The 25,198-nt window shown below is 44.2% G+C and overlaps 1 protein-coding gene across 1 annotated transcript in view; it reads right to left on the reverse strand.

Moving 5' to 3' along the window:
- Nucleotides 1–257: 257 nt before the first annotated feature.
- The window catches only part of LOC146174262 (sodium-coupled monocarboxylate transporter 1-like), a 69,025-nt gene continuing 44,084 nt past the window's right edge, over nt 258–25,198 (reverse strand). The window contains exons 9-16 of the mRNA XM_084584001.1: nt 24,783–24,871; nt 20,270–20,379; nt 16,342–16,409; nt 16,167–16,253; nt 15,065–15,249; nt 11,681–11,781; nt 10,540–10,634; nt 258–672 (exon numbers count right to left, since the gene is read on the reverse strand). Of these exons, the coding sequence (XP_084440127.1) occupies nt 553–672; nt 10,540–10,634; nt 11,681–11,781; nt 15,065–15,249; nt 16,167–16,253; nt 16,342–16,409; nt 20,270–20,379; nt 24,783–24,871 (855 nt within the window). The 3' untranslated portion in view covers nt 258–552. The remainder of the gene's footprint in view (nt 673–10,539; nt 10,635–11,680; nt 11,782–15,064; nt 15,250–16,166; nt 16,254–16,341; nt 16,410–20,269; nt 20,380–24,782; nt 24,872–25,198) is intronic.

A 25,198-nucleotide genomic window follows, 5' to 3' on the forward strand; every position in this document is an offset into this window, starting at 1 on the left:
ACGGTAGCACTCTCACAAGACAAACGCGGTGGCACCACCAGCATCATCTTTGGCACAGCGGTATGTTTTACTTCCTGGTCAGCGCCTGCGATGCGAGCTTTTGATTTCTTCTGATCGCATCACGCAAGCATCTGATTTGCGTGATCTCATATTTTCATCGGAACCAGAAAATCTTGCTTCTTAATAAAATGCCGCTTCTGTGCAAACTGTGGGTTCTAATGATTCAACGTGTTCAGCTTTGATAGCTATTCTAGGAAGAGGCATACAATTGTACAATGCGCTGTATTGTTTTATTTATTAGCCACAGGAGTGTACACGATTTTTAAAGAGTAGATGGTAAAGGAAAGAAATGCATGTTAACACCAAAAAAATGTAGTTACATGAATGATTGCTGCTCTTTAAGGAATGTTAAGATGTTCTAAAAAGTATAAGTAAAAGTTATATCCGAAATGCAGCATTCGCGGATTCTTTTCTGCGACAAAATTGCGCATTCTGTGAAACTTGTGTGTTCTCGTTGATCGGCTGCACATCGCACAGCTTTCAGTGGTGCTCTCAGATGGCCGTCGCTGTTAATAACGTTGACCGCTGACCACTGAGAACAGTCAGCTCGTCCCCTTCCACTTCGATGCTTGCCGCCCTTTTTCCGCCGTCCTTGATGTTTAGATCCACCACCTGTTAAAAAGACGTGATACAGTCTGCTCTATTAAAATTGCTGAGACAATTGTATTCTATATAAGTTCACTTTATCCTGTGATTAATGCTAAGCCCGCGGTAGTCAATTTCGAAACATTTCGGCGCGAACGCCGGAGAAAACGGCGCAGGTTGAAGGACCTAGGAGTTTTCAGACGGGCCACCGAGATCCGGGCAAAAATGCTGCGCATCCTCGCCCCATCGACATGGGCAAAAAGGCACGCTGACTCACGCATACATTCAACCGCAATGGGCCTCGTCCTCCTCACCTCGTGCAAATGAAGAAGCTGCACAGGCTCACCATGGCTTCTAGCAAATTCCAGGTCTTTCTAGCAAGCCGGAAGAGGCGAGCATACGTTTGGGTAGTGCTAAGCTATTTCCGATCCTACTCCGCATATCGAGCATTCGACGGCGGTTGTTTGAGAGCGCGCCGCGCGGTCATCGGTGGTTCGGTTCTTTGAGGAAGCGGCCATTGCGGTAGCAGGCAGGCCCCTGCTTAGAAGAAGAGCTAGGGGCCAATGTTGCATTTAGCGTGCCAACTCGTGGAGTTGCGCTTAGTTTTCGTTCAGTCTCTTTTGTACAGTTTAATCGGCTCTCTGTCTTTTGTAAATAAGTTTTCCGTGCCTTGTGTTTGTGCCATATAAACTTAGATTTCATCTTGTTACTTCAAGGGCGTTGTCCTTCGTCTCAATGTCTTTGTAAACTACATGTCACCCGCCAAATCGACGAGCACCTCGAAGAAGTGTAGAAGAATTGAAAATGAAAACAACGACCCCTGGCCTTTAGTTAAGTCATGTGCTGTCGTTTACAGAATAAAACCAATTATGAATCGAAGTAAGTGGACAACCTTTTTTTTTTTTTTCAAAACAAGAAGCACCACTCATATTGAAAGCATTGCACTAGAAAAAGAAACCTTGATTTAGGCAACTAACTCTGCATTAAAATATATATCTCGGCGAGGTACGCAATTCATTGCTGTTTGTCCACTCAACTCCCGCAGATACCGGACCCTATGAAAATTTGGAATATTTTTACATTACGGCAACTAAATTTACGCAAAATCGAAAACCATCTTATCACAGTGCACTTTCAAATGAATCCATCTGGCCGCTAATTGCAAGCAAGCATGATTTTACATCTTCTTCGGATAATAATTTGGTCGAATAAATACTGGCAAAGTTTTCAAAATAAGGAACAGTTTGCATTACATGGTACATTCCAAAAACACACCGCACGACATGTTATAAATGCATTAAAAAATTCTTGAGGACACTATTTACCCGTAAAGTGGGATGAGGTGAAAGCCATTATAGCACGGTGGATTGCAGCCCTCTACTACTGCCCCTCCATCTCCCTCAATAGAGGCAGATAGAGATGAGGTATAGGATAGAGAACATGTACCTTCCTTTACGGCATGGTACATGTGTCCGCGGATAATTGCAACAGATATTGCGCCTTTTCTACCCTGTAAATCAATTTCAAACGCCGCTAATGCTTGCTGGAGTAACGCCTCCTAGACGCCTATTTCCGAACTGTAAACTGTCCAACACCTGGCTCCGCTTCTGTGTGCTGTGTGGTGCGGTGTTCGAGGAAGCACCAAATGAAAGGAGTCGCACGGATACCTGGAACAGACACCCGGCGGGATCAGCTTCGTAAATGCGTTGATTGATTGATTAAAACTTTATTTTCCACCGATTTAGGAGACCCACTATTCCCCGCTCCTGACACGCAGGCCTGAGGAATAGGGCTGGATTCTCCACGACTGTCAGCTGCAGCTAAAATCGATCGCAAAACCATCCTAATTTGGGTCACCACTCACACGTCCATTTCCGGCAACGAAGTGGCCCATGATTTAGCCCGAGATCTATTCTTCCTGGTAAACGCGGAACCGCCTGACTACCAGAAGATTGACGAACGTTTGGAAACCTATCAAGAAATCACCGAAAATTATAGATTAGGCATACGTCTTGTGCCGCCAACGGATCCTATTGCTTGAATAATAAAGAGGACATAGCCTGGCAGGGGTTACAAGCTGGAAACTTCCCAAACTTTGTCTGGTTGTTTCACACCCAGATAGAGTAGAGCACAAATGATAAATGTAAAGCCTGCGAAGCGAGAGGGACCCTCGACCATATACTTAGGGAATGCCCAAAGTCTGCGGGAGCTAGGGACACGAAAAGTACAAAGCCTGACAGACCCTGTTGCGAAGTGACGTCGTATATGCGTGAATCACCTGGTGACGTCATGACCTGTCATGATGGTACATCATGCGCCCCTTGTCGAACACAACCGGCATTTTATTGAAAGCATCAAAGTTCACCGGCGTTTTATAATTCGTTTGTAGGATAACAAAGGCGTATTATCTGTCAAGTGATCTGTGGTGGTGGTCATTGATTGTATATACAAAAGGAAGGAAAAGATGTTTGCCAGCCCCGGTATCTGCTATCTGATATCTGAAGCACCTGAACTGGGGCGACGGAAATAAAAGGATAGTGAGAAAAATGTAGAGGAAATCGAAGAGTTGAACGATAAGGAGAAAGAAAAAGGTATGTAAAACCAAAAAAATATATATACTATGGTACAGTATACAGTAGTTTGCTTGAGGCCCACCCGCAAATGTCTTAGGTCACTGAGCACTCGGCACATCGGGCGGGCCTACAGTCTCAGCCACTACAACTGCACCTGGCGTAGACAGCCTCCTGCTCCACCTGTGGGAGGCTCGCAGTGGGATCGTCAAGAGTAGAAACGGCAAAAACACAATAGGAAGCTGAAGCTAAGAATAGCCCAAATCACTGCCGAAGCAGAGAACTATGCTGCCGAGCTGACAAATAACAACTGTCATCGCTTTTGCGACCATCTCCAAGGCACTCTCGGCATGGCTCGCACGTGGTCGCTGCTCCGCGCTTTACTCGACCTCAAACAATCCAAATCCGAGACGAGCAAGGCGATACGTACGCTCCTGCGCAAGGAACAGTGTGACGACGACGCTGTCCTCTCGCAACTAGAACAGCGCTACATCAGTACAAGGACTACCCCTACGAGGACGAGAACAGGCCACTCGACGCTGACATAACAGAGGCCGAAGTCCGAGCAAGTCTACAAAATGTTACGAAGAATACGGCGCCGGGTAGGGATGGCATCCAATACAAGGTGCTTAAAAACCTGGACAACCAGTCAATCTCCCAGCTGACGTCGTTCTACAATAAAGCCTGGACGACGGGAGCCCTCCCTCAAGAGTGGAAGCACGCCGAAATTACGCTCATTCCCAAACCTGGCAAACAACTCTCACTAGCAACTCTTCGGCCAATCTCGCTCACCTCGTGTATCGGAAAACTATTCGAACACATTGTATTATTCCGGCTCTACCCCCCACCTCGAAGCACGAAGATTCTTCCTGGACACGCTGTTTCATTTCCGACCAAATTTATCCATACAAGACGTCAAGCTACAACTGGAGGAGGAAGTAATGGGCCATCCTAGCAAGCTTCAAACGAGGGCGACACTCGCGCTCCACTTAAAAGGCGCTTTCGATAACGCTGCACATTACCTCATCCTTGACAACCTGGCATCGTCCCATTGTGGGAATAGGATATACAACTACATCAGAACATTTCTGACGGACCGCACGGCCACCATAGGACTAGGCGTACTGCGCTCCGACAATATCGCTCTTACAGGCCGAGGGACGCCACAAGCCCCGGTCCTCTCTCCGACTCTTTTCAATGTGGCGATGGCAAAACTGCCACCTCTGCTAGACAACATCCCCCGGGGTCGTCATGCTCTCTACGCGAATGATATCACAATATGGGTCACGGAGGGCTCTGACGGCGATGTGCAAGACGCGCTTCAGGAAGCCATCGACGTGGCCCAGACGTACGCCGCCGCTGGCGGGCTAATCTGCGCAGCGGAAAAGTCCGAACTCTTGATTATAAGCAAGAACAGCCACGGAAGGGGAAAACAGCCTCCAGAGATCGATCTTTTCCTTAAAGGTGCGCCAATACCATAAGTGGAGAGGCTTCGGGTGCTGGGGCTACACCTCCAATCTAATGGTAGAGCCGCACGCACAGTACATCTTCTACGTAAAAAAATGTCTCAAATCACCCACATGATAAGACGGGTTTCCAACCGACGAAGAGGTCTTAAGGAGAGGGACACGCTGCGCATAGTTCAGGCGGTCATCATCAGTCGCCTCACGTACCACCTCTCGTACCACCACCTTAATCGGGCCGAACTAGAAAAACCTAACGTGGTACTCTGGTCGGAGGTAAAGACGGCACTGGGTGTCCCTCCCAACGCGGCCACTCACCGCCTTTTTCACTTAGGCATCCACAATACGGTGGAAGAATTAGTTGAAGCACAGTGGGTAGGATAAGTAACTATATTACAAAACACACGCACAGGACGTGCCCTACTCGCGAGACTCGGGTATCCAGCCCCCAGCACCTCCTTACCACCAGATCCGGAGCCCATGAACCCCTTAATGAGAGCAAAGATCCAAGTAGCCCCAATCCCAAAAAACATGCATCCAGACCTTAACGCGGGCCGACGGCATGCCCGAGTATGGGCACTTCAACGTACATTAAGAAATAATGAATTCGTATTATACACCGACGCAACATGCTACCCCGGCAAACCTGCCGCAAGCCTGGCCGTAACGAACGATGACGGTCAAGTACAAGTAACAGGCTCCATTCTCACGACCTCGATCAGAACGACGGAAGAGACAGCCATAGCCCTCGCCATCCGATACATCTCATCCATTGCACAAACACTTAAAAACCTGCACTGTTGTCAAAGACTCAGATGCAGCATGCCGAGCCTTCTCAATCGGTCTGCTGTCTCCCAAAACCCACCAAATCCTTCGTCAGTGCAAAGAAAAGACGCACACGCCGCTTATTCGAATACTTTGGGCTCCAGGTCACGCATTTCTTTCTGGCAACGAGCGCGCCCATGCACTCGCCCGCGAACTAACTTGCCGGGCACCAGGAGGGAAGACTGAAGACGGCGGATTGCCAGCTAATACGCAAACCAGAGAGGAAAATGCTCTGAGGCCATCATCAAGCTCTCAGCTGTCAACCACCACAGAAGAACTCACGTACACACTTACCCTCGAATACTACAGGCAACAACGAAGAACACGTCCCGCACCGCACAAATCCCTCTCCAGAACAGATGCCTCTACCTGGCGACAACTTCAAATGCACACATTCCGGAAGCCCTACCACAAACACCTTTTCTTTCCCTCGCGGTACCCTTCGATCTGCCAATCATGCGCCAGCACCAAACCAACACTACACCATTCCATATGGGCGTGTCCAAAGCCGCAAGGCTTCCCGCCCATTCCCCACCCCACCGTCTCCTCTTGGGAAACTGCTCTGGCTAGTTCACACCTGCAAGATCAACAACGGCTGATCGAGCGGGTGCGCGGGATAGCAGCAGCTGCCGGCAACCTGGACTGAGGAGGTCGCCTGAAATGGACACGACCGCCTAATCACCAGTGCCTAGTTATTGGGTTTAAAAAAATGTTTTTCCTCCTCCTCCACAATATATCTGCGTCCAGGCAACTGTTCACTACGCACGCACTTGCACACTGTAAAAAATATTGACGGCCGTCGTGCGGCGATCAGCCGTTATCATCCCAAATAGCACACGAGGAGCGTTCGGTCACAGCGTGCAGTATCTGGCGAGGTAAAATATGCAGGTCATCAAGCCTTCCTGTTAGGTATATTCGCACAGGCTCACGTGTGTTTGCTCGCGGACGCGCGCACTGCCCGGCGGCCACAGGAGCACAGCTACGCTGTGCGGGATTACCCCATGCGCTCTGTAAGCCGCCAGTAACTCACGTCGTGGTTCGGCTACCGCGGCGCAGTGCAGTAGATGTTAGAGAGTTTCTACCGCGCCACAGACGTCACACATGTCACTGATGGCAAGTCTGCGGATCATCCGTCTTTCCCCAGGCCACACAAATTCAGTGCGTGCACGAAGGATAAATGCGCGTTGCAGCCGAGTTAGCGTGCAGCCGCTGACACCGTGACTGCGCTCACCTCATGCGATGCGTGGGTCGGGGTGCTGCGTCCGGAGGTGATCGTCGATTACCGCACGCACGTCCTCTAAAGCAAGTTGCTCGTCGCTAGGAGGGAGTTTATGTGCTGCGGTCGCGAGCTCGTCAGCACGTTCGTTGCCCTCTACGCCGCAGTTCGCGGGGATCTACTGTGGCCGTATAGAGCAGCCGCGCTCCGCCAAGCGCTCGAGACACGCCCGAATCTGACACAGCAGCGGAGTTCCCCGGCCGGTGGTATGAAGGCGGCTGAGGGCAGCGCGGGATTTAGATAGCACGGCATACATGGGTGGCGGCGGAGTCAGTTCAAGCAGTAGATCCAGGCCTAGGCGTAGGCCCAACAGCTCCGCCATGGTGCAGGAACCCAGGAATGACAAATGCAGCTGCCTGTGCAGTTGCAGGGCGGGGATAGTAGCCGCCGCTGCTACCGAGCAACTATCTCTGGCCACGAAGCCGTCGGTGTAAAACGATCAGACGGTGTTGGAGATCCTCGTCGATGACGGCTCCGGTCAGCTGCTGCACTGCACAGAGCGGCGTGGTTCGTTTCCCCGCAATGCCGACAATCTCTCGCTGAACCTCCTTAGCAGCGGGCCAGGGCGAGAAGAGGTCGTAGGGAGGCGTTTCATTGGTGAGCTGCTCGTACTCAAGCAGCGCCGCTCCTATGCGCGAGTGGCGATGATGTCGCAACCGATTTAATAGCGGGCCGCCGCCCTGGAGGTCGAGCATCGCAAGGCGCTCCGTATTTGCCTCGGCCTTCCTCAGAACTCTCAATGCGCAGGTACTTTGGCCGTGGCAGGCGCGTGGCCAATGAAACTTAAGGCCACGCTGCGGGCGCTCCGACACATCAAGGATAGGGTTCCATTTTAGGTAATTATGCTTATGGACCTCCACTGTATATCGCGCTCCAGAATGGCAGGTTGTCACCGTGACAGGGATGCCAGACCTGCTCGACTTTATTTTCGAGAGAGTACGAAGCGGTTTATTGCCATTCAAAAAGTGGCTGCAGAACCTTCCGAATGGCTCTCAAGGGTAAAGCCTTTGTTGCCGCTTCGGGAGTTTTAAAGCGACGAGGCCAGTCTAACACTAGCTGATCATGATATTCATTCATGTACATTGCCTTATGGTTTTTTGTTCTACGTTTTGATGGGATTTTCCATTGTGATATGTCGTGTGCTAAAGCCAGGGAATCAAGAAGAAAAAAATTCGGAGCGTGGCGCAGTTAGTAAAGCGCAGGGAGGGAGAAGCGCTGAGGGAAAAAGGGAGAGAAAGATGCACGCCGCAACAGCCAATGTCCACCACCGAAGCGGTGGCGGGTGCAGTGACGGCCTACAACAGATAAACATTCGGTGGCAGGCTAGCCTCCACCACAAGCGGCGTTGACCTACCTGTCCCAGCCCCATCAGAACCAGCATCAGCCACCCTTCCTCCCCTTCTCTTTTATCCGCACGAGGCAGCGCAGGTGGCTCAGCTCCCCTCCCACCCTGATGGGGCTGGGACAGGCAGGTCACCGCCGCCTGCGACGGGGCTAGCCTGCACCGAATTTTTATCTGTAGTAGACCATCATTGTACCCTTCACCGCTTCGGTGGTGGACGACGGCTGTTGCTGCAGCGCTTGTCTTTCTTTCCCTCTTCCTTTTCTTTCTTCTCTATTTTCTCTTCTGTCTGCACGGGGCAGCAGAAGTGGCACAGCTACAGAGCCAGTAGCAGGCCTGTGCATTTTCTTTTCCTTCAGTCGCAACAACAAAACATTTGCGACATTGCGGTCAATGTAGCTCTCGCATAAAATATTTGGTTCACAGGAAGAGAAAGGGGCAGTGTCTGTCCCACTTGTTCTTGTTGTGACTGAAGGAAGAATGAAAAGAAAATGCATGGAACTGCTACTGGCTCTGTAGCTGTGCCATTTCCGCTGCCTTGTGCAGACAGAAGAGAAAACAGAGAAGAAAGAAAAGCGTTAAAGAAGTGCGACTTGAATTGGGCTAGATTTTGAATGTTATAAGTGGGAAGAAATTGGAACTTCTATCTCCAAAACATTGGTTTCAAAATAACCTGTTGTTGCTGTTATGGTTTTTATGAATGGGTTTTAAGTGAAAATTTGTGCTTGCGCTCGTTTTTGTCGTTTTAATACTGCCCTAGACGGGTGTCTTTTTTTAATAAACGTGAATTGCTGGTTAGCGCCTGTCGTGTATTTTCTACTCTCCGCCTGCTTACGTTTTCGCTGTATTTTTTGAGCCCTACCACTCAACGAAGTTGCCGACATTTCTACTCTATTCCGGAAATTACAATTTCAGCACTTGTGAATTGTTACCACTGGTTTTGGAACGGGAAGCAATCCGAGCGCGTACTGCTGGATTATAGGCCGCATAGAAGCCGGCTATAACTATCAGCAGTTGGCTGAATACTCTTCTTGGAAAACTCTTTCCTCCAGAAAACTGCTGCATGTGTTTTCGCTAGAAATGTTTTCTTTAGTTAGCCAACTAAGTGGTTTTTAGTTAATGCATGTGGCAGAACTTTGCTAATTTTCAACAAATCTTAAACGCAAGGCAACCATCTACTGTTCGTTGTCAGTGCATTAAGCAACCACAGCTAGGTGGCCAACTGTATCTTTGGTCTTCCACAGCAGTATCCGTCATAGCCAGAGCTGTTCTCAGGAGTTATTCCGTTAACCACAAAACAACCAAAAGTATATACGCGTATTGAAATTTCCACTCCGCAAAAACAAAACCATGAATCCCTTACCCAACGCACATCACAAGATGATGGCCAGCACTAATCCGCGCCTCAGCATGAGCGCCTACTGGACACGAAAAAAGTGAAGAGCTCTGCCATTTTTGTCACGTCCAGAACATGGCATAATAATCGATTCAAAGAATTAACTTTAAAGGCATAACTGCTTCTCCGGAGTCTTGTAACCGTAACCAAATATAAACTCTTATGAGGGTTTTTGTTTTTGAGCTTGCTGCATACCCAGGGAACACTCAGAAATGCTCAGCGGTTGTGTTTGTATCTGGCCCTTCTCATCATAAATATACTTCTTTTTTTTTTTTTAATTCACATCGTTGCCTACGTCCTAGCGCAGTTTTACTCATATTGCAATGGCAGTGAAAATAAGGTGCAGAAATGGCATTTTTAAATGACATTCTTACATCACTAATGGCAGCTCTTACTATTCCGGAATAGGCTGCGCCTCGGATACTTCGCTTCCGTTAAATTTCTCTGTTCTTTTTGTATTTCTGGTGAAATTTTTATCACTTGAGTCTACCCTATAAGTCTAGTCGGACTAAATCTACCGATTTAAAGTTCATTGAAAAGACCAGTTCATTGTGGACTTAATTGTCATGTCAACAAAGAACATCTCACAGTGTCTATTAGATGACGCTTCCTGAGAAAGCCACATATTAAGAGATCTCAGGTGAACCAATACAGCGCACTGTTCTTTAAGGTTTTGAAGAACGACAAGCTTGGATTTCATTTCTGCCGCAGATAACTGGGATATCTTGCGCGTGCTCGCCGTGCTTGCAAAGTTTTGTTTGGCTAAAGTTACTCTATTCCGCTGTTTTATTTTCTACCTTTTTTGAAATGCTGATCTGCTCCAGGCTTCGTATATGCTAGGTCTGTTAGTGGTAGCCAAGCCGTATGCGAAAAACACGCCTGTGCTGATAGTGGAAACACATCCGAAACTGTAAATACTTTGAGGGCAACCATACAATATTTACTCATTTTGCTCTGTGCAACATAGTTTTGTACTAAATCCGTAATTTCTATGGCAAAAGCTGGTGGGAAGAACAACTTACCTTTAGATCATTGCGAATCAGGGTTAACTTCTTCCACAAAGACAAAAACAGAGGACTTGTGAAACGGAAATTTCGGCGCATGTTTTGACCCCCACCTGCAATACCGACACGATATTATTGACCGAAAAGAAAAGTATAGCTAATTGAGACGCTCAAAACAAACGATCTTTAATCAGCATTGCTGATTGTTAATAAGGATGCAGGCTCAGTTTAGTTGGTGGGCACGCAATCGCTACGGAAGGCACAAGTGAAGTACTGCAACCATAGTCTAAACAATGTCCTGTTCAGAGAAAAGTTTCGAGTCGATGCATAAATTTAATTTGCGGCATGCTGAAGTAGCTGCTCTTGTCTGAATACATTCGAGAACAAGAAACGTTTATTATTGATGCCGTCTCTGGTGTGTTCCGGATGTCGGTATTATATGAGTGTTTACTTTTAAGCTGGCAATTTTAGCTCATAGAGCAACGAAGATTCTAATTTGAAGTGTGAAGAATTTCAGAAGCATCCGCACAATTGTTTTAAACTTAGATCGCGAAAGTAAATTTGATGGAACTCACACTCGCTACACGTATTCGATTATCCTGCGAAGACAGGTTGTACACATAGGCTGATCTAAAACAAACCCAAGTTCCTAAGTGACCGCGAAAGGATCCATGCGCTAGCCAACGCCTGACGCAAGTTATGAGTACCATGAACTAAATGCGAAGAATGCAAGTAAACGTCTTTCTGAATTATTGCAGACGTGGCGGCTGATTGGGGTTGAAGAAAAATGCATTCTTGATACAGCGATAACATAAACAATTTTTGAAGTCGACGCAGTCGAATGACAAGTATTTTTATAAAAGCTCCAAGGATTTTACGAACAAGAACCTGTTTTTGAAGCCTCAATGCCTCTTACTGTTTTTGAGGATCCAGGTATAACGAGAGGAAGAAGATGGATTACACGGCATGAAGAAGCACTGAACAAGGATAAATGGGACCTGCGAACTGAGCCGTATCCCATTTACCATTGTTCAGCGCTTCTTCTTACTGTTTTTGTTTTTCCGTAGGCTTTTCATATATATGTCGAACATGTTTCTGTAGTGCATCAAAAAAAAAATCATCATGTATGCTGTGCGAGCATTAAAGGCTGCGAACTCACCTGTAGCAAGACTTATACCGGTTCCCAGCACGATCGTCAGTATGGCACCAATGAAGGACATCCAATAGAAGGAGATCCGGTACAGTGGAAATACGGCTGAGCTGCGCTTGGTGCAAGAGGAGGAAAGGAAACATGATTAATTGTTTTGAGTGAACAAATTGTCTACCAGTAAATTCTTTACAAACATAGCTGAGGCTGTGGCCAATGGAGTAGAAACTGAAATTTAAAAGTGAATAACAAGATTAACGTTTTTGCTGCAGAATTTTTGCGTGTGCTACCAGTGCTAAATATGACTTTCAATGACCTTTTTGCGTTTTGCTTTGCTCCAGTGCTTTTTAGTACTTTTCAGTGATTTTCTTAGCCCTTAATAAAGTGTGAGTCTCTTCTTGACTAACCGGGGCTAAATTAGGCCACGCAGCTACATCTCAGTGAAGCTAAAACGCAAAGCCGCGTATATATTGTATAATGTCAGTGTCTTTTGAAGGTGCTCAAATAGACTACATTAATGGCGTCCTCAACTAAAGCTTTTTGTAGCCTGGGATGCCTCGGGATGTGTACCCTGCGCATCTTGGTATCATACCATTCACAGTTCATCACTTCATGTTACTCACGAAATCAAGTGTCACCTCCCTCAAGGAGTACCTTCGTCTCCCAACACTCGAATCACACCATGTCATTTCTCGCCTATGTTTGTTTCACACATTTTATCATAATACAATAACACGCCACTACTTGATAACTGCCGCGCTAAGAACGTCCTCCCCCCTCAGCCATGATAAACCGATGGCACGTATAAGCGGTCACATGTCTTCTTATAACAGTTCATTCTTCCCTAACGCAATAGTACTATGGAATTCGCTGCCTAAGCACATCGCTTCATGCATTCATCGTAAAACATTCCGCGAAAAACAAAAGCTCATTTCACTTAGATATCAACTATTTTTGTACAATTAGTTTTTCTTATTTTAATCTTATATATGTTATAGCGCAGTATAATCCTTTGCTATAATCTTACATCAATACCATATAGTTCTCACGTGTGTTTCACTTGGTAGTTACTTCTCACTGTGTGCTTTGTTTTCATTGTTTCCGACATTTCCGATACTATATATGTCCCGCCTTATGTAATGCCTTCGGGCCCTTAAGGAATCAGTAAATGAAATGAAATGTATACCCTTTGGTTGCCACAAATGCACGTGAACCTGATCAAATTGAAGCCGTGGTCGTTAGAATGTTTTTCTTCTTTTGGTACCCACGCCAATTTCATTGCATCAAAACTTCTTTCCTGAATTTTATATTGTAGTCATGTCGATTTCGTTCCTTTCACAGGGCAAACCGAGGAACAGAAAATTTACGCGAATTGCAGCTGTTTATATCCAGACTCATGATGCATACAGAACAGATAAATCGCATGTTTTTTTGAGTCCTTGTGAAAATTGTTTTATTTTTGCATGACTTCTCAGTCACCCCATGAACGAGCACTGAAGAAGAGTAGTGGGAGAGCCTCAGTGTGCAAGCCGAGACAATGTTACAACAAGGTGACTTGCTTTCTTCTGGCCCAGTCGAAAACAAGTCCCCCTTTTTTTCTTGTCAAAACGCTGGCTCGGCTTGCAATCTGAGGCTCCCCCTCAAACATTGGTAAGTACTCATTATTATTGTCAATCACCAGACAATGTTTTTGTATGTTGAACTGTTTCAAATAAAATAATCTGCTTACATACGTTTTAAAGGTGGTCGGAGGACATATACTGATTCCCATAAATGCAATATTTTTGGGTGAACTATTCATCTTTTCGCGCAACGTTTGCGCAAAAAAAAAGAATAAACAGCAAAAACCATGCAAGCACTCCACCAACATAACAATCTACAAATGAGGGAGTCTACTGATGAGTGGTTTAGCTTCCCCCTTTAGAAATGTTGTGCGCTAAAACATTTAAGCAATCATTGCCAGCGGGATAATAAGCTAACAAAGTTCAGTTTCAAAAGTTTGGATTAGAATTCTCATTTATATTCTACTTTAGAGCAGTCCCCTATCATTAGAATTCGGATTTTCGTAAAATGCGTTGTTAAAAGAGGATATGTTTTTTTTGTGGTTCGCGTTTCGCCTACATCGAAAGCAAGCTACCGCGGTTGTGTTCTTTACTTATTATTGCAGATTGACTTTGTACCCGTTGAACCATTCTGCCAGAATATTTTATTGGTAGACGCCACAATCAAAGTTGATACAATGAGCTCAAGAAGAAAACTGCATATTTTTTTATCTTGCCATGATCGTGAAGTCAAAAAAGAATCTGCGGGACCTGATGCATTCTTTAGTGAAATGCAATTACGTTCAATGAAATGAAATTTGATGTCATTTATGACACGTGTATGTTTTATACTATGTGGTGAAAAAAGAAAAGTGGAGCACATATTAAGCACCCCGGCATCCCTAATTAGGTATTTCCGCGCTCCAGCTTTTGAGCTGAAGTAGATTCCCTGCTCCTAGCACTAGATCACAAGGAGAGTATAGCTAAGAACTAGCTTAAATTAAAGCAGCTGTAATATTGAAGTTCAAGCGAATAACGTAAGGAAGACCAACGCAAAAAGTTTCCTTTGGTAATACCACCAGGGATGGCCTCGATATCAGTGTAGGTTTTATTCAAGTCGCTGAGCGATTCTTCCTCTCTAAGGCAATTCAATTCGCTGTTTCTATCAGATGGGGGGAGGGGCGGGTGCTATTGTGATGAGAACTAGATCCAGCAGATCTTCAATCGTTCACCCATCTAAGTCTCCATCGTGCTGAAACGAAAATCGCTTTCTCTCTCTCCCTGACACTCCCACCCGAAATTCGCTTGCATCTGCAACATCCATGCTCATTAGGGCAGGCACACCGTATCACTAATATGTGGCATGCTGCGTGAGTTCTAATCATCATTCCACAATTTAGAGCTACTGCTAACCAATAAAATGCTAGCCATATTTACGAGCACTCTTTAGAAACAACGCAGAATGCCCATAAGCACCAACTACCAAGCACGCTTCAGGACGCCCTAAGGTCATTTACGCTTGTTAACCGCCTGACACATTGCTGAAGATCATGGGCAACTACAAACTGCGAACGGAACCCCCCCCCTCATCCCTTTCCCCAGCAGCCGCGATGTTATCCTTTTATTGTTTGCAGAGGACATGCTTGGCTCTGTTGTGCTTTCAACCATAAAAGCTTCACGTATTGTCACGAATGCGCGTCTTGAAACTTCACTAGGAATGCGAAACCGAACAGTAAATAATTTGATTTCACTCTTATGTAGATAACTTTTTTGACGAAATGTCTGCACCGAGGGACTAAAAAAAATTCATAGCCACTGTTCCGCCAGTGTGTTAGACTGTCTGCAGAAAACTGACCTTCCTGTTTCCGTCTCGTCCGCATAATTTGCAGATTCCTCAGTGCCGTTTGAAACGCTCGCGTTCAAAGGGCAGCGGTCCAAAGTTTTAGGGAGGAAGGGAGGTAGGTAGAAGTCCGAAGATATCCTCCCTATCACGTGCCACATCTGTAGCGTGCACACCAGGAGAGTCGCACATGCGATACCCTGCAGGTGAGAGCAGTAGTTTTGGAATGTGCATTCTTCCAGTGTTGGTACACAGCCAGTCTCCCGACGCACACTGTTTCAAAAACTAAGTGCACCTAGAAAGCATGGTAAAACCAAATGCACGTTCAGAAGGGAATCTTCACTATTTCTGTCTTATATTCTGAGGGAATTTCTCAAGTAAAGCAATCTGCTACGATCTACAATAAGAATATTCAATAGGCGTTTTTTTCTTCTGCACGTACGAATCTCCTTTATATCAAAACCTATACTGACAACAAAAGCTCTGCGGTTTTTCATTACTTGCCATGCTATTTATTTGCTGAGCATTCTGCTAAAAGCTGAGGGACTAGAACAGAACAATGTGAAAAACCAGATAAATATCGGGAGAAAATTGTTAACTGGTTTGATAAGTGTCGATGCTTTTTAAAAGTGACTAAATCATTCTCTATGCTAGCAGTTCTATGCAATACTTTTTTTGTTCTCCAGCTAGATTCTGTGTAGCGCAGGACTTATTTAAAAACAAACTTGCTTGTTGACGTCGTCACTAACCTAGTCATTTCTTCTGGTTTACGACTGTATGTTTACAGAGTAGTACATCATATTAACAGAGCACTCGTTAAATTAAAGTGCAATGAAAACGTACTTCAAGTAACCTCATTTTTAGCCTAGCTATGACTTTATCATAGCAATAAAAATAAGTTTTGTTGAGATGATCGTGTTATTGTGCACACTCCGAAAGTCGTGCAGTGTTTCTGAAGAGGACACAGTCGCATAGGTGAGTGGCCTGAGATATGTTTTACCTGCATTTATACGTAATTTCGGTCGCAACTTTACATTCACCTGCATGAAGCGCATTTGTCGCAAACCCTCTGTCGTTAGTGACTAATATTTCTGGATGCATTGAACGTAATCCTTACCTTTACGTTGACCCACGGAGATGACAAGGCAAGAAGAAAAAGACCGGCGAACGGGCCCGAAGCAGATGAGTAAAATGACATGAAAAGCTAAGGACGGAAAATAGTGAATACAAAATTGGATTAATGAAAATGCGAAGAATGCACAGAACAAACTTTTCAAAACTACTTCACTCACCCGAGCAGCCGTTCCAAGGTATGGCACCGCAATTGCAAACAGCGTCATTATGGTTCCGCTGCAAAACGCTGAAACGCCACATGTTCTCTTATTATTGCGGCCACCATTTCCTAGTTTAAAGAAGGCATGTAGTACGGTTCTAAAGGTACCTGTCTAGCAAGCTCAAGCAACTGGAGTAGAAATAGACGTAGCGAGAAACCTGAGTTCACATAAATGCTAGTCGAAAATGTTAGCGCCACGAATTTATTATTTTTGGGACTCTGTTCTCATCAGCTCATTTTCATATTATCGACCGAAACAAGCGTAGTTTTGTTTTTTCGCGCCAAAACGCCTTTTCCTAGAATAAAAGACTAGCTCATGAATGTCCCATAGCATGTTTTTTTTTTCTTTTCAGAAGTTAGAATACAAATGGCACCACGGAATAATCGTGTGCGACATTTCTTCTAACTTCTGAAAAGAAATGATTTTGCTTCTATTCAGAAGCGATTTTATTCAGATACCGCTGGAAACATGGCAACCGCAAAACCAAATTAGTTCTATAGGGATCTCTCGTATGCCATTTAAGTACGTAGATGCAGTTTTGGGACCCAGAGCCTTAAGCAGAAACTAACCGCGTAGAAATGAATAAAATAGCGTTTCATTTTATTTAAAGTCGTTATGGTAGACAGTTTTCAGCATGAGACCTCTAAAAACGGTCCGGTATTTGCGTACTAGAATCACGGCGAAAATTGCCCCGCCTAAAAATGAAATTAAACTGTTAAACGAAACAAATAAAACTAGGTTTCCAGACTTACGTGCACTGTAATACTGCACTATCTACTTGAACAAAACACTGCAAGGCGATTTTGATATCCCAATGTCGAAAAAACTCCCACAAGGCTTCCTTTTTCCTGAGGGCCGTTTTTAAGTGAAACAGGCTGCCAAATAAGGAGGTGAACCTGTCAACGTCCCAATCCTTTAAATCCGTTTTCGCAGCCGTTGTTGCTTACTTGTGATTGCTGTGTATATGTTTTTTTTTAATGTGCCAGTTTGCTAATAAGTGCTGAATTGATGTGTTGCTAACTAATGGCGGAGTTTTAATCCTTCACTGCATATTTTTGTTGATATTTTGTATTTCGCTGCTTTTGTCGCCATAATAGGACAGAAATTTGTAACAAACAGAACTTTTTTTTTTTGCTTTGTAACCACTCCAGCCTTAGCGGCCAAACGTTTGCTGGTGGTATTGAATAAATAAGTAAATGAGCGATGGTTCTGACAAGCAACGTTTGTTTAGATATTGCTGTTTGTGAGAAAGAAGAAAAACTGACCAGTTTTTTATTGCCATTATTTGCCTCAGGGCATCAGTAAGGTATGACATGAAGAATGAGCTAATGGTAGTGAATGGAAAGAGGTTGGCTGATATTATGAAGTCCAAGAGTAAGCGATAATGTAGTCCCTGCTTCCAAGCCAGGTATGAGGCAGGATTGCTTGCTGAAAGGCCAGCTATCGTCAACTGCCGGATTCGTGTTGGTTTCAGAGCTAGGCAGACCGACAGTAAATGGTAAATGCCGGCTTCAACATTTTTGTCTTTACATATCGGACACCCTGGGCGGGGATATAAGTATCGGAAGTTCGACAACGTCCGAGTGACAGCTAGTGTCAGGGCAGCCCCGACTCGGATCTTCCGAAGCGCAACCTCCTCTGCACGGGTGAGATCGCGGGGGAGCGATACTGCACACGGAGGGATAAGAGCACGTGTGCGGCGCCGGAGGTGTTACTTTCTTGATAAAAGAAGGGTAGTATCGTATATATCAAGGAGCCGTGGTAATGATGAATCTTGGGTCACGAGGCGCGTCGCTAAGTCTGCTTAACTCTGGAAGGCAGAATGTCCCGTGGGACGCACTCAAAAAGTACTGACTGCGGGATGCGCGCCTCAAGCTGGTAAATGTCCTGACATATTTTGGGCAACGGCTGACCCGTCGGAGCAAACGTCCCGCTTGAAGTGAGTCAGTGCGAATGATAACTTGGGCCGTAGGAAGCATAGTAATGGTGGCCGCGAAGCAGAGCGCCTCCTGAACTGCCACGAGCTCAGCACAAAAAGATGCAGGTTGTTCATAAAATTTAAGCGTAGAGGTCTGATCCAGGCTAGGTCTCCACGGAAAGTAGATAACTGTTTTTGCTTAACAGTCTTGTATGCTTGCATCCACGTACACTACAATTTATCCTTGAGGCAGGTGAGCGTCTTGTTCTTCATATCTCTGGCAAAGGGATGATGCCGAGTTGACAGACGTTGGTCTGCGGTTATCTGTTGGCTTGCTGTCACGTAACTGTACAAAATTCCAGGGAGGGAGAACTGGCGCAGGTGGCTGAAGAATAATGTGTGAAGTTGCCTACGCCCTCAGTGCTTGCATGGAATGTAATAAGGCGGCTTTAAGTCTGCGCGCATCACGGTGCTGCTGTACTAGATCATCCGTGGTCTTGAGCTGCGCATTCTCGTGTGATGCCCCGACCGGGGTGATTCGTAGAAAGCATGTAGTGGTTCTCATAACTTTTCAGTTCACGGATTCAAAACAATCCCATTGTACTCTTGAAAGATGTTCGAACTGGACTTCATAAACAATACGTGGCTGCACCACCGCACTCACCAACTGGCGTGCAACAGATGAGCCAGCGCCACCGATTTTAGGAGCAATTCTTCTAATCAAACCCATAATCTTAACAGCTTGCTTTTTTGCCTGGGAAAGCCAAGCAGTCGCTGATCCTGACTGGTGAATCGTTAAGCCTAAAATTTTTGCGCTCAGACTTTCCTGTAGAGGGGTGCCTGATAGACAGAGATCAATTGGATTAGCAGTACGTTTACCGCGTCCCCAGGGGTTAGAGACACACGTGTATGTAGTTGTACACGCAGAAAGCTGAAGGCCAATGGAAGAAGCGTAATTAGAAGTAATATCTAAAGCTGATTGAAGGGCAGCCTCTTGAGTAAGCTGTTCTTGGTAAGTGCTCCATACCGTGATGTCATCAGCATATAGCAGAAACTTGCTTTGAGAAATGTCATCTAAGTTCCATGCAAGTGGGATGAAACCAATATTAAACAATGTCGGTGACAATACTGATCCATGGGGCACGCCACGTAAGGAAAAGAATCAACAAACTGCGTCACCACTGAGGCGTATTGCAAATGTTTTCCGCCCAAAAATGATGCGACAAACCTGAGTACTCTCAAAGGTAGGTGGAGCATGTCAATGGCGTTCAGAACTGCGGCATGAATGATGTCGTATGCTTTATTTATTTATTTATTTATTTATTTATTTATTTATTTATTTATTTATTTATTTATTTATTTATTTATTTATTTATTTATTTATTTATTTATTTATTTATTTATTTATTTACTTATTTATTACATACTGCAGACCCTTTGGTCCAAGCAGAGGGGCATAGTTGAGTACAAAAAAGAGCAAAGAACAACAACAAAAGTAATAAGAAATTATACAATATTGTTCCCACTTCATTGGAAACAATATTCGGGCGCCGTAACCACTGCGCCACCCCGGCGGGGTCCTTGAAGTTTTAAGACACAAATATGTGAAGGCAGGAGTTCGACTCAAATTTACGTATTTTAGCTAAAGACGAGAAATTAGTTTGCTTGACTATTGATGTCACTTATTAAAACTATACCTTCCCCATAACAACGTGGTTTTCTTGATCTATGTATGCGGTCACAAACCTAATCAAAGACAATAGACGAGTTCCCTTAAATAGACCTTTCCGGGGCTATAACAATGCAATAATTAAAAAAATTCGCGGCATTTTTTGAAATTGAATTGTTTAATATCAGGAAGCACAAAATGATTCCATACCTCGCTCTCTCGAGGCGCATGCTTAGCGCGTACAAGACATACACTTAGCGCGAAACATGGCAAGTCGATTGCAGTGACATTCTATTTACCTAATAGGCGCATGATGATCAGTGCTCTCTTGTCACTTATCTTGACGTATGGAGAGACGACGTCGATGTAAAATATGGCTGCGTGAGAGTTTACGATGGAAGAAACAGTGCTGCAAGAGGAATAGAGGGATTAATGCACATACCCCATTCGCACACGTATCGCGTGTGTTTGCTACTATGAAATATTTGCATTTCCACAAAACTCCAGCATCCGTGCGATGCTCGTCATGTTAATTATTACGTGTTGAGCAGACGCGCTCTTAATGTTAGCTTTTAAATATTCGCTCCGTATACAACCCTTCTTTGCACACTTCATAACGTGTAGGGAAAAATAAGATATAAGTTTTTGAAATTTTTTTCAATTCAGTAAATTCTACACAGCAATCACAATTATGCTTTTTTTAATGTTTTGGTGCTATGATGTGATTCAATTGATTTGCCGCACACCTCAGTCCTATACGATTGTCCACACAGGAGAGGCTGATACCTACACAATGTAGAAAAACACTCAGACCAAAAACAGCTTTGGTCTTAACAAACCCCACACACTGATATAAATATAAACCATATTTATACAAAATATAATGGGATAATCTCGCGTATTTACAACTTTCAGATGAAAGCAAACGCAACGCAAAGTCAATAACATATAGTGCCGGGAGCAAGCAGTACGGTGTCATGTGCAGTGCATTCCACTAGAGAAAAGGAAAATTCATTATTATCTGTAGGCTAAAAATAGGATTGACGTGGTATTTATATACGTGGCGTGATTTTCTTGATGAGTGCATAATTTTGTATTCTTGTATACGGACAAGTATTTTATTATCAAATAATTCGTTTAGGACACGACTACCAAACTTAAGTTGATTTTTATTTTGGTCCTGTTATGTGCGCTTTCAATTACATTCGCTTTCCACTTGTTCTGCAATATTTGTGAGTTTCTCGCGCTGGCAAGTAATATGTTCTACTCGTATTTGTGTCACGTAATATCTGTATATAAGCAATGAGGACGTTGTTCAAGCACGACCGCAATGTTAATAATTGAGGCCACAAATCTAGCAGGAGCATCATTAGTGGGGGATTTGCAAGATTTCGTGGTATAAGAAATCAAAGGAGGTTTATTTTGAGACATTCATATCGTCATACCAGATAGACAAAACAAGCTACTGAAAAAGGCAGCATTCATGCTACCCCGAATAAACGCAGACATATCAAGATTTTTCAGTGGCGTAAATATCGAAAGTGGACCCCTAGTCGCATGTGCTGCTCAATAAGACAACTGTAGCTCCACGTCTCCAAACCTGCGAAGTAATTAACATTTCATGATGATTAAGAACACTGATTTTTGATGTGGATAGGTGGACGACGTATAGTAAATGTGAACTTTAGTAGATGGGTTGTAGCACTGATTCTCATTTCGTGGTGTGATCCTGATTCACCAATTTAAGGTGTTATGGTAACGGAAATTCTTGAAAGCAATCTCTGAAATTACCCTTTCATAAGAGATGCAAGAAATTGCGCTTTGGATATCAGTTTAAACATAACGGGGATCCAAATCGGTTTCTATGCTAACAAGAAGGTTGAAATTATAACTTGGAAAAGCAAGTCTGCTTGTATTATTTGAATTAAACGCCTTTACACGCACTTCGTGCTTTGCCTGATGAAGAAAAGAAGCCAGCAAAGCGGAGAAACACCCTCACCTGCCAAATTCTTGGCCAATCTCCTTGCGTGAGTATGGGCCATTTGTTATTTGATAAACAACAACCTGCTGTAGGAATGCGGAAGCAGACTAGGCGACCAATGACAGCGTCCTGGACTCCACGTCTCGGCTTTGTCAAAGAGAGATCAGTGAGAAAATTTGGCGCGTGGTCATGCAGCCAGTATACATTAAAGTTAAAAGTGTTTTCTTTTTGCACACTAAGGGGGGGTGGGGGGGGGGGGGGGCTACACATAGCAATAAAGTTTAAGTGTACCGTCGATGATTTAGTGCACCTCATAAAGCCGATGCTGAGGAATTTTCTTGGGGGAACTAACTAATGGCTTATTATAGTGCTAACTTTGGTTGTATATTGTGTAGAACTTTACACTATCTTCCTATTTGACTCATGCTGAAGCATTTGACTGATAAAAGCGGCTGCATTCCAATAACGGAAATGTCGTACATTTTATTTGAAAATGTGCCGTTGTTTTGCTCCACAAACAACAAAATCTCAGACTTGCAAGCGGCTGGCATACTACGCTTTCGGAGTAAACTGTACCTGCCAGCTTCCTACCACAAGCCGTAGCCAATAGTGGACCAGTCATTAGCAGGTGCCCCCCTTACGGTCCGTTGATGAGGCAAGGAATATTTTTGCCACCACTAGGCTACAGAGGACCACTGAACAAAGTAACTTACCTTAATTCGGTAAGAAGTCAAATAAAACTTCGCAGCTATAGGTAAAGTGGGTTTGTGGGCACACCTTAGTACTGGCGTTTTTCAAACGGGATTTCACTCAAGTTCTGAGAGATCTGAGGTTTTAAGCGCACAATGTGGTCTCGCCTTGCGCTGAGGGGGCGAACGTTTACTGTTTCAACTTGCAAACATACAAATTAACAGTTTACTTACAATTCGGTGGTGTTTGCTCATAGCGTAGTGAGAAATTGACCGGGAGTTAACATTACTGATCTCTAAAAAGCCTGAGCAATCATAAATGGATTATACCGCCCAGCACTATTACAGAAGGTGTGTCAACTTGCTGTCTTTTATAGGCAGACCTTGACTGTGTCTCCGAATCAGAGCAGCGCTGCCTCCCACTGCTCTGGTGTAGCTCTGTTTGTACAATTGGAAGCGTCATATAGAGCGTGGCTATTTTTTCGTAGAATGAGCCTGCGGTCTTGTATTGTATTTTTCGAAGCGTTCATCTTACAAGCATCTCCTTAGACGGCTGACAATGGGGTGGTGGTAGACCTTCCTTAGTCCCTCGAGGTGCTGCACTATATTGCCATGACTGTTTCGAGGAAATCACCCTTTGTTTCGAAGGCTAATGAAATTCAAGTTCAAGCGCGACCCTAACAGCCCTCGCTGAGTTAGTATGTCCTCATTTTATGATGTATAATGCATGATTCTTGTCCAAGCTCGCGTGTCCCGGTGCACACATGATCGAACGAGCTGGTGAAAAAAATCAGGCACAATGAAAACGTGAGAAAATCAGCGCTGAGGGGTATCTTAGTCTAGGCTCTCCTTGTAGAGATTATATTTGGTCACTACAGTTCAAAGTAGCAGAACATTTATGTTACGCACAATGCAGCAAAATATTTAACCGATCACCTGCTGAACTGCAGATATTTATTTCAAATACATTTACTTAAGAAAAATATGAATCCTGCCGACTCAAACAGACAGCAGCTACTGGGTTAGAAATTCCTTCTTCAAGGTATTTTCATCCTTTCTTGTTTTTGTTTTGTGTCGCTGCGCGTGATACAATTTCGCGTTTCGTTTTCCAATGTTGCAAAAGCAAAGGCTATGTCTTGTGTTCCACAGGCAGCAAAAAAAAAAAAATATAATGTACAATAGCGCACTCTCCCAAATTTTCTTCCCTAGCAGTACACGAAAGAAAAAAAAAACTTTAGAGCTTGAATATAATGGCAGCATCCTTCGCGCGTTTCTGAATGAAACACACGCATAACTTATACATATAGAACAATAACGTGCAAGTTTATACTATAACGCAACTCAATTGGTGAATATAATCTAAATCGACAACCTCACTGACATTCAGCAAAATGTCTAACCTGAAGAAGCAAATCATTGACTAAAACATTATATGTTAAGTTCTGCCTCGTAATTCGCTTCATCGCTTTTTAAAGTTAACCACAATCGGCGTTTTTTTCTCCTCTTCGTTAGGCAATTTTTCAGAAGAAAAGGTATGAATATATACAGATCCAGCATAGCCGAGCGATTTGTCAAGTAGTCTGTTTTATACGCTGCAAAAGCTGAATTCTAGGTCATTGTGTATTTTTTATCTCAGAGCAACTAATCCAAATATACATTACAGATTACTGACGACCAATAATTCTTTCTGGGGAATAATACCTTACTACGGGAGAATGAGGCAGAACTAATTTGCGTAAACGTTTTGTTTAAAATTCCTATTATTGTTTAAAATGTACGCTCGAATCACATATAATGTATCGTATTGCGATAACCGCATTTATTTCTCATTTCTGCTGGTCCCCTAAGCTTTTTTCTTATATCAAAAGGGATGGAGGCACCTAAGAAGTAAAGAATAACGTATAAAACATATATTTTTCTTTCAAAGTACTTACATATTTGACGGCGCGTAGAATGTTAATTGTGGCATAGAAGCAAATTTGTTAGGATTTTGAAGGTCAGAAAAAGCAAAGCCAGAAAGCATTTAATATAACGAGCCCTTAATAACCTAATTTCAGTGTAGAATTTCCACTACAATGAAGAAGCGTAGAAACTGTAAACCTTAAAGCCGGCCACAAGGGCAGTAAATGTGCATTCTCTTACCTTGTAGATGCGCCAACAAGACCGGCAAGAAATAGTCCTCTCAGCATTGGGATGTCCGACAAACTTGTCATCATGTAATATGGAACCACCTGAGTTATGATGGGGTAATCAATATAGGACTGTAGAAGATGATGTTTCTTCCATGTTCCATGTTGTGACACTTTGGCTGTTCCTTCACTTATACCTCACGATGTGCGACGCAAAACGCATTACTGTAAAATCACCTCCTAGTGGGCGGCGCTATCCTCGCCACCACAAGGAATACTGCAAAAATATGCGCCTCACTGTGGCTACATTAAATGTTTTTATTTGAGTTGGGTTTAATAGCACATAGGCTATAGGGTCATCTGCGCCCAGCGCAAGGTTTTCCGTGTTGTATTTCGTTCATTAAACTGTAAATAAAAAAGAGCGCACAA

This window comes from Amblyomma maculatum, chromosome 11, assembly GCF_055883805.1.
Source record: "Amblyomma maculatum isolate TAMU_Amacu chromosome 11, ASM5588380v1, whole genome shotgun sequence".
Lineage (NCBI taxonomy): Eukaryota > Metazoa > Arthropoda > Arachnida > Ixodida > Ixodidae > Amblyomma > Amblyomma maculatum.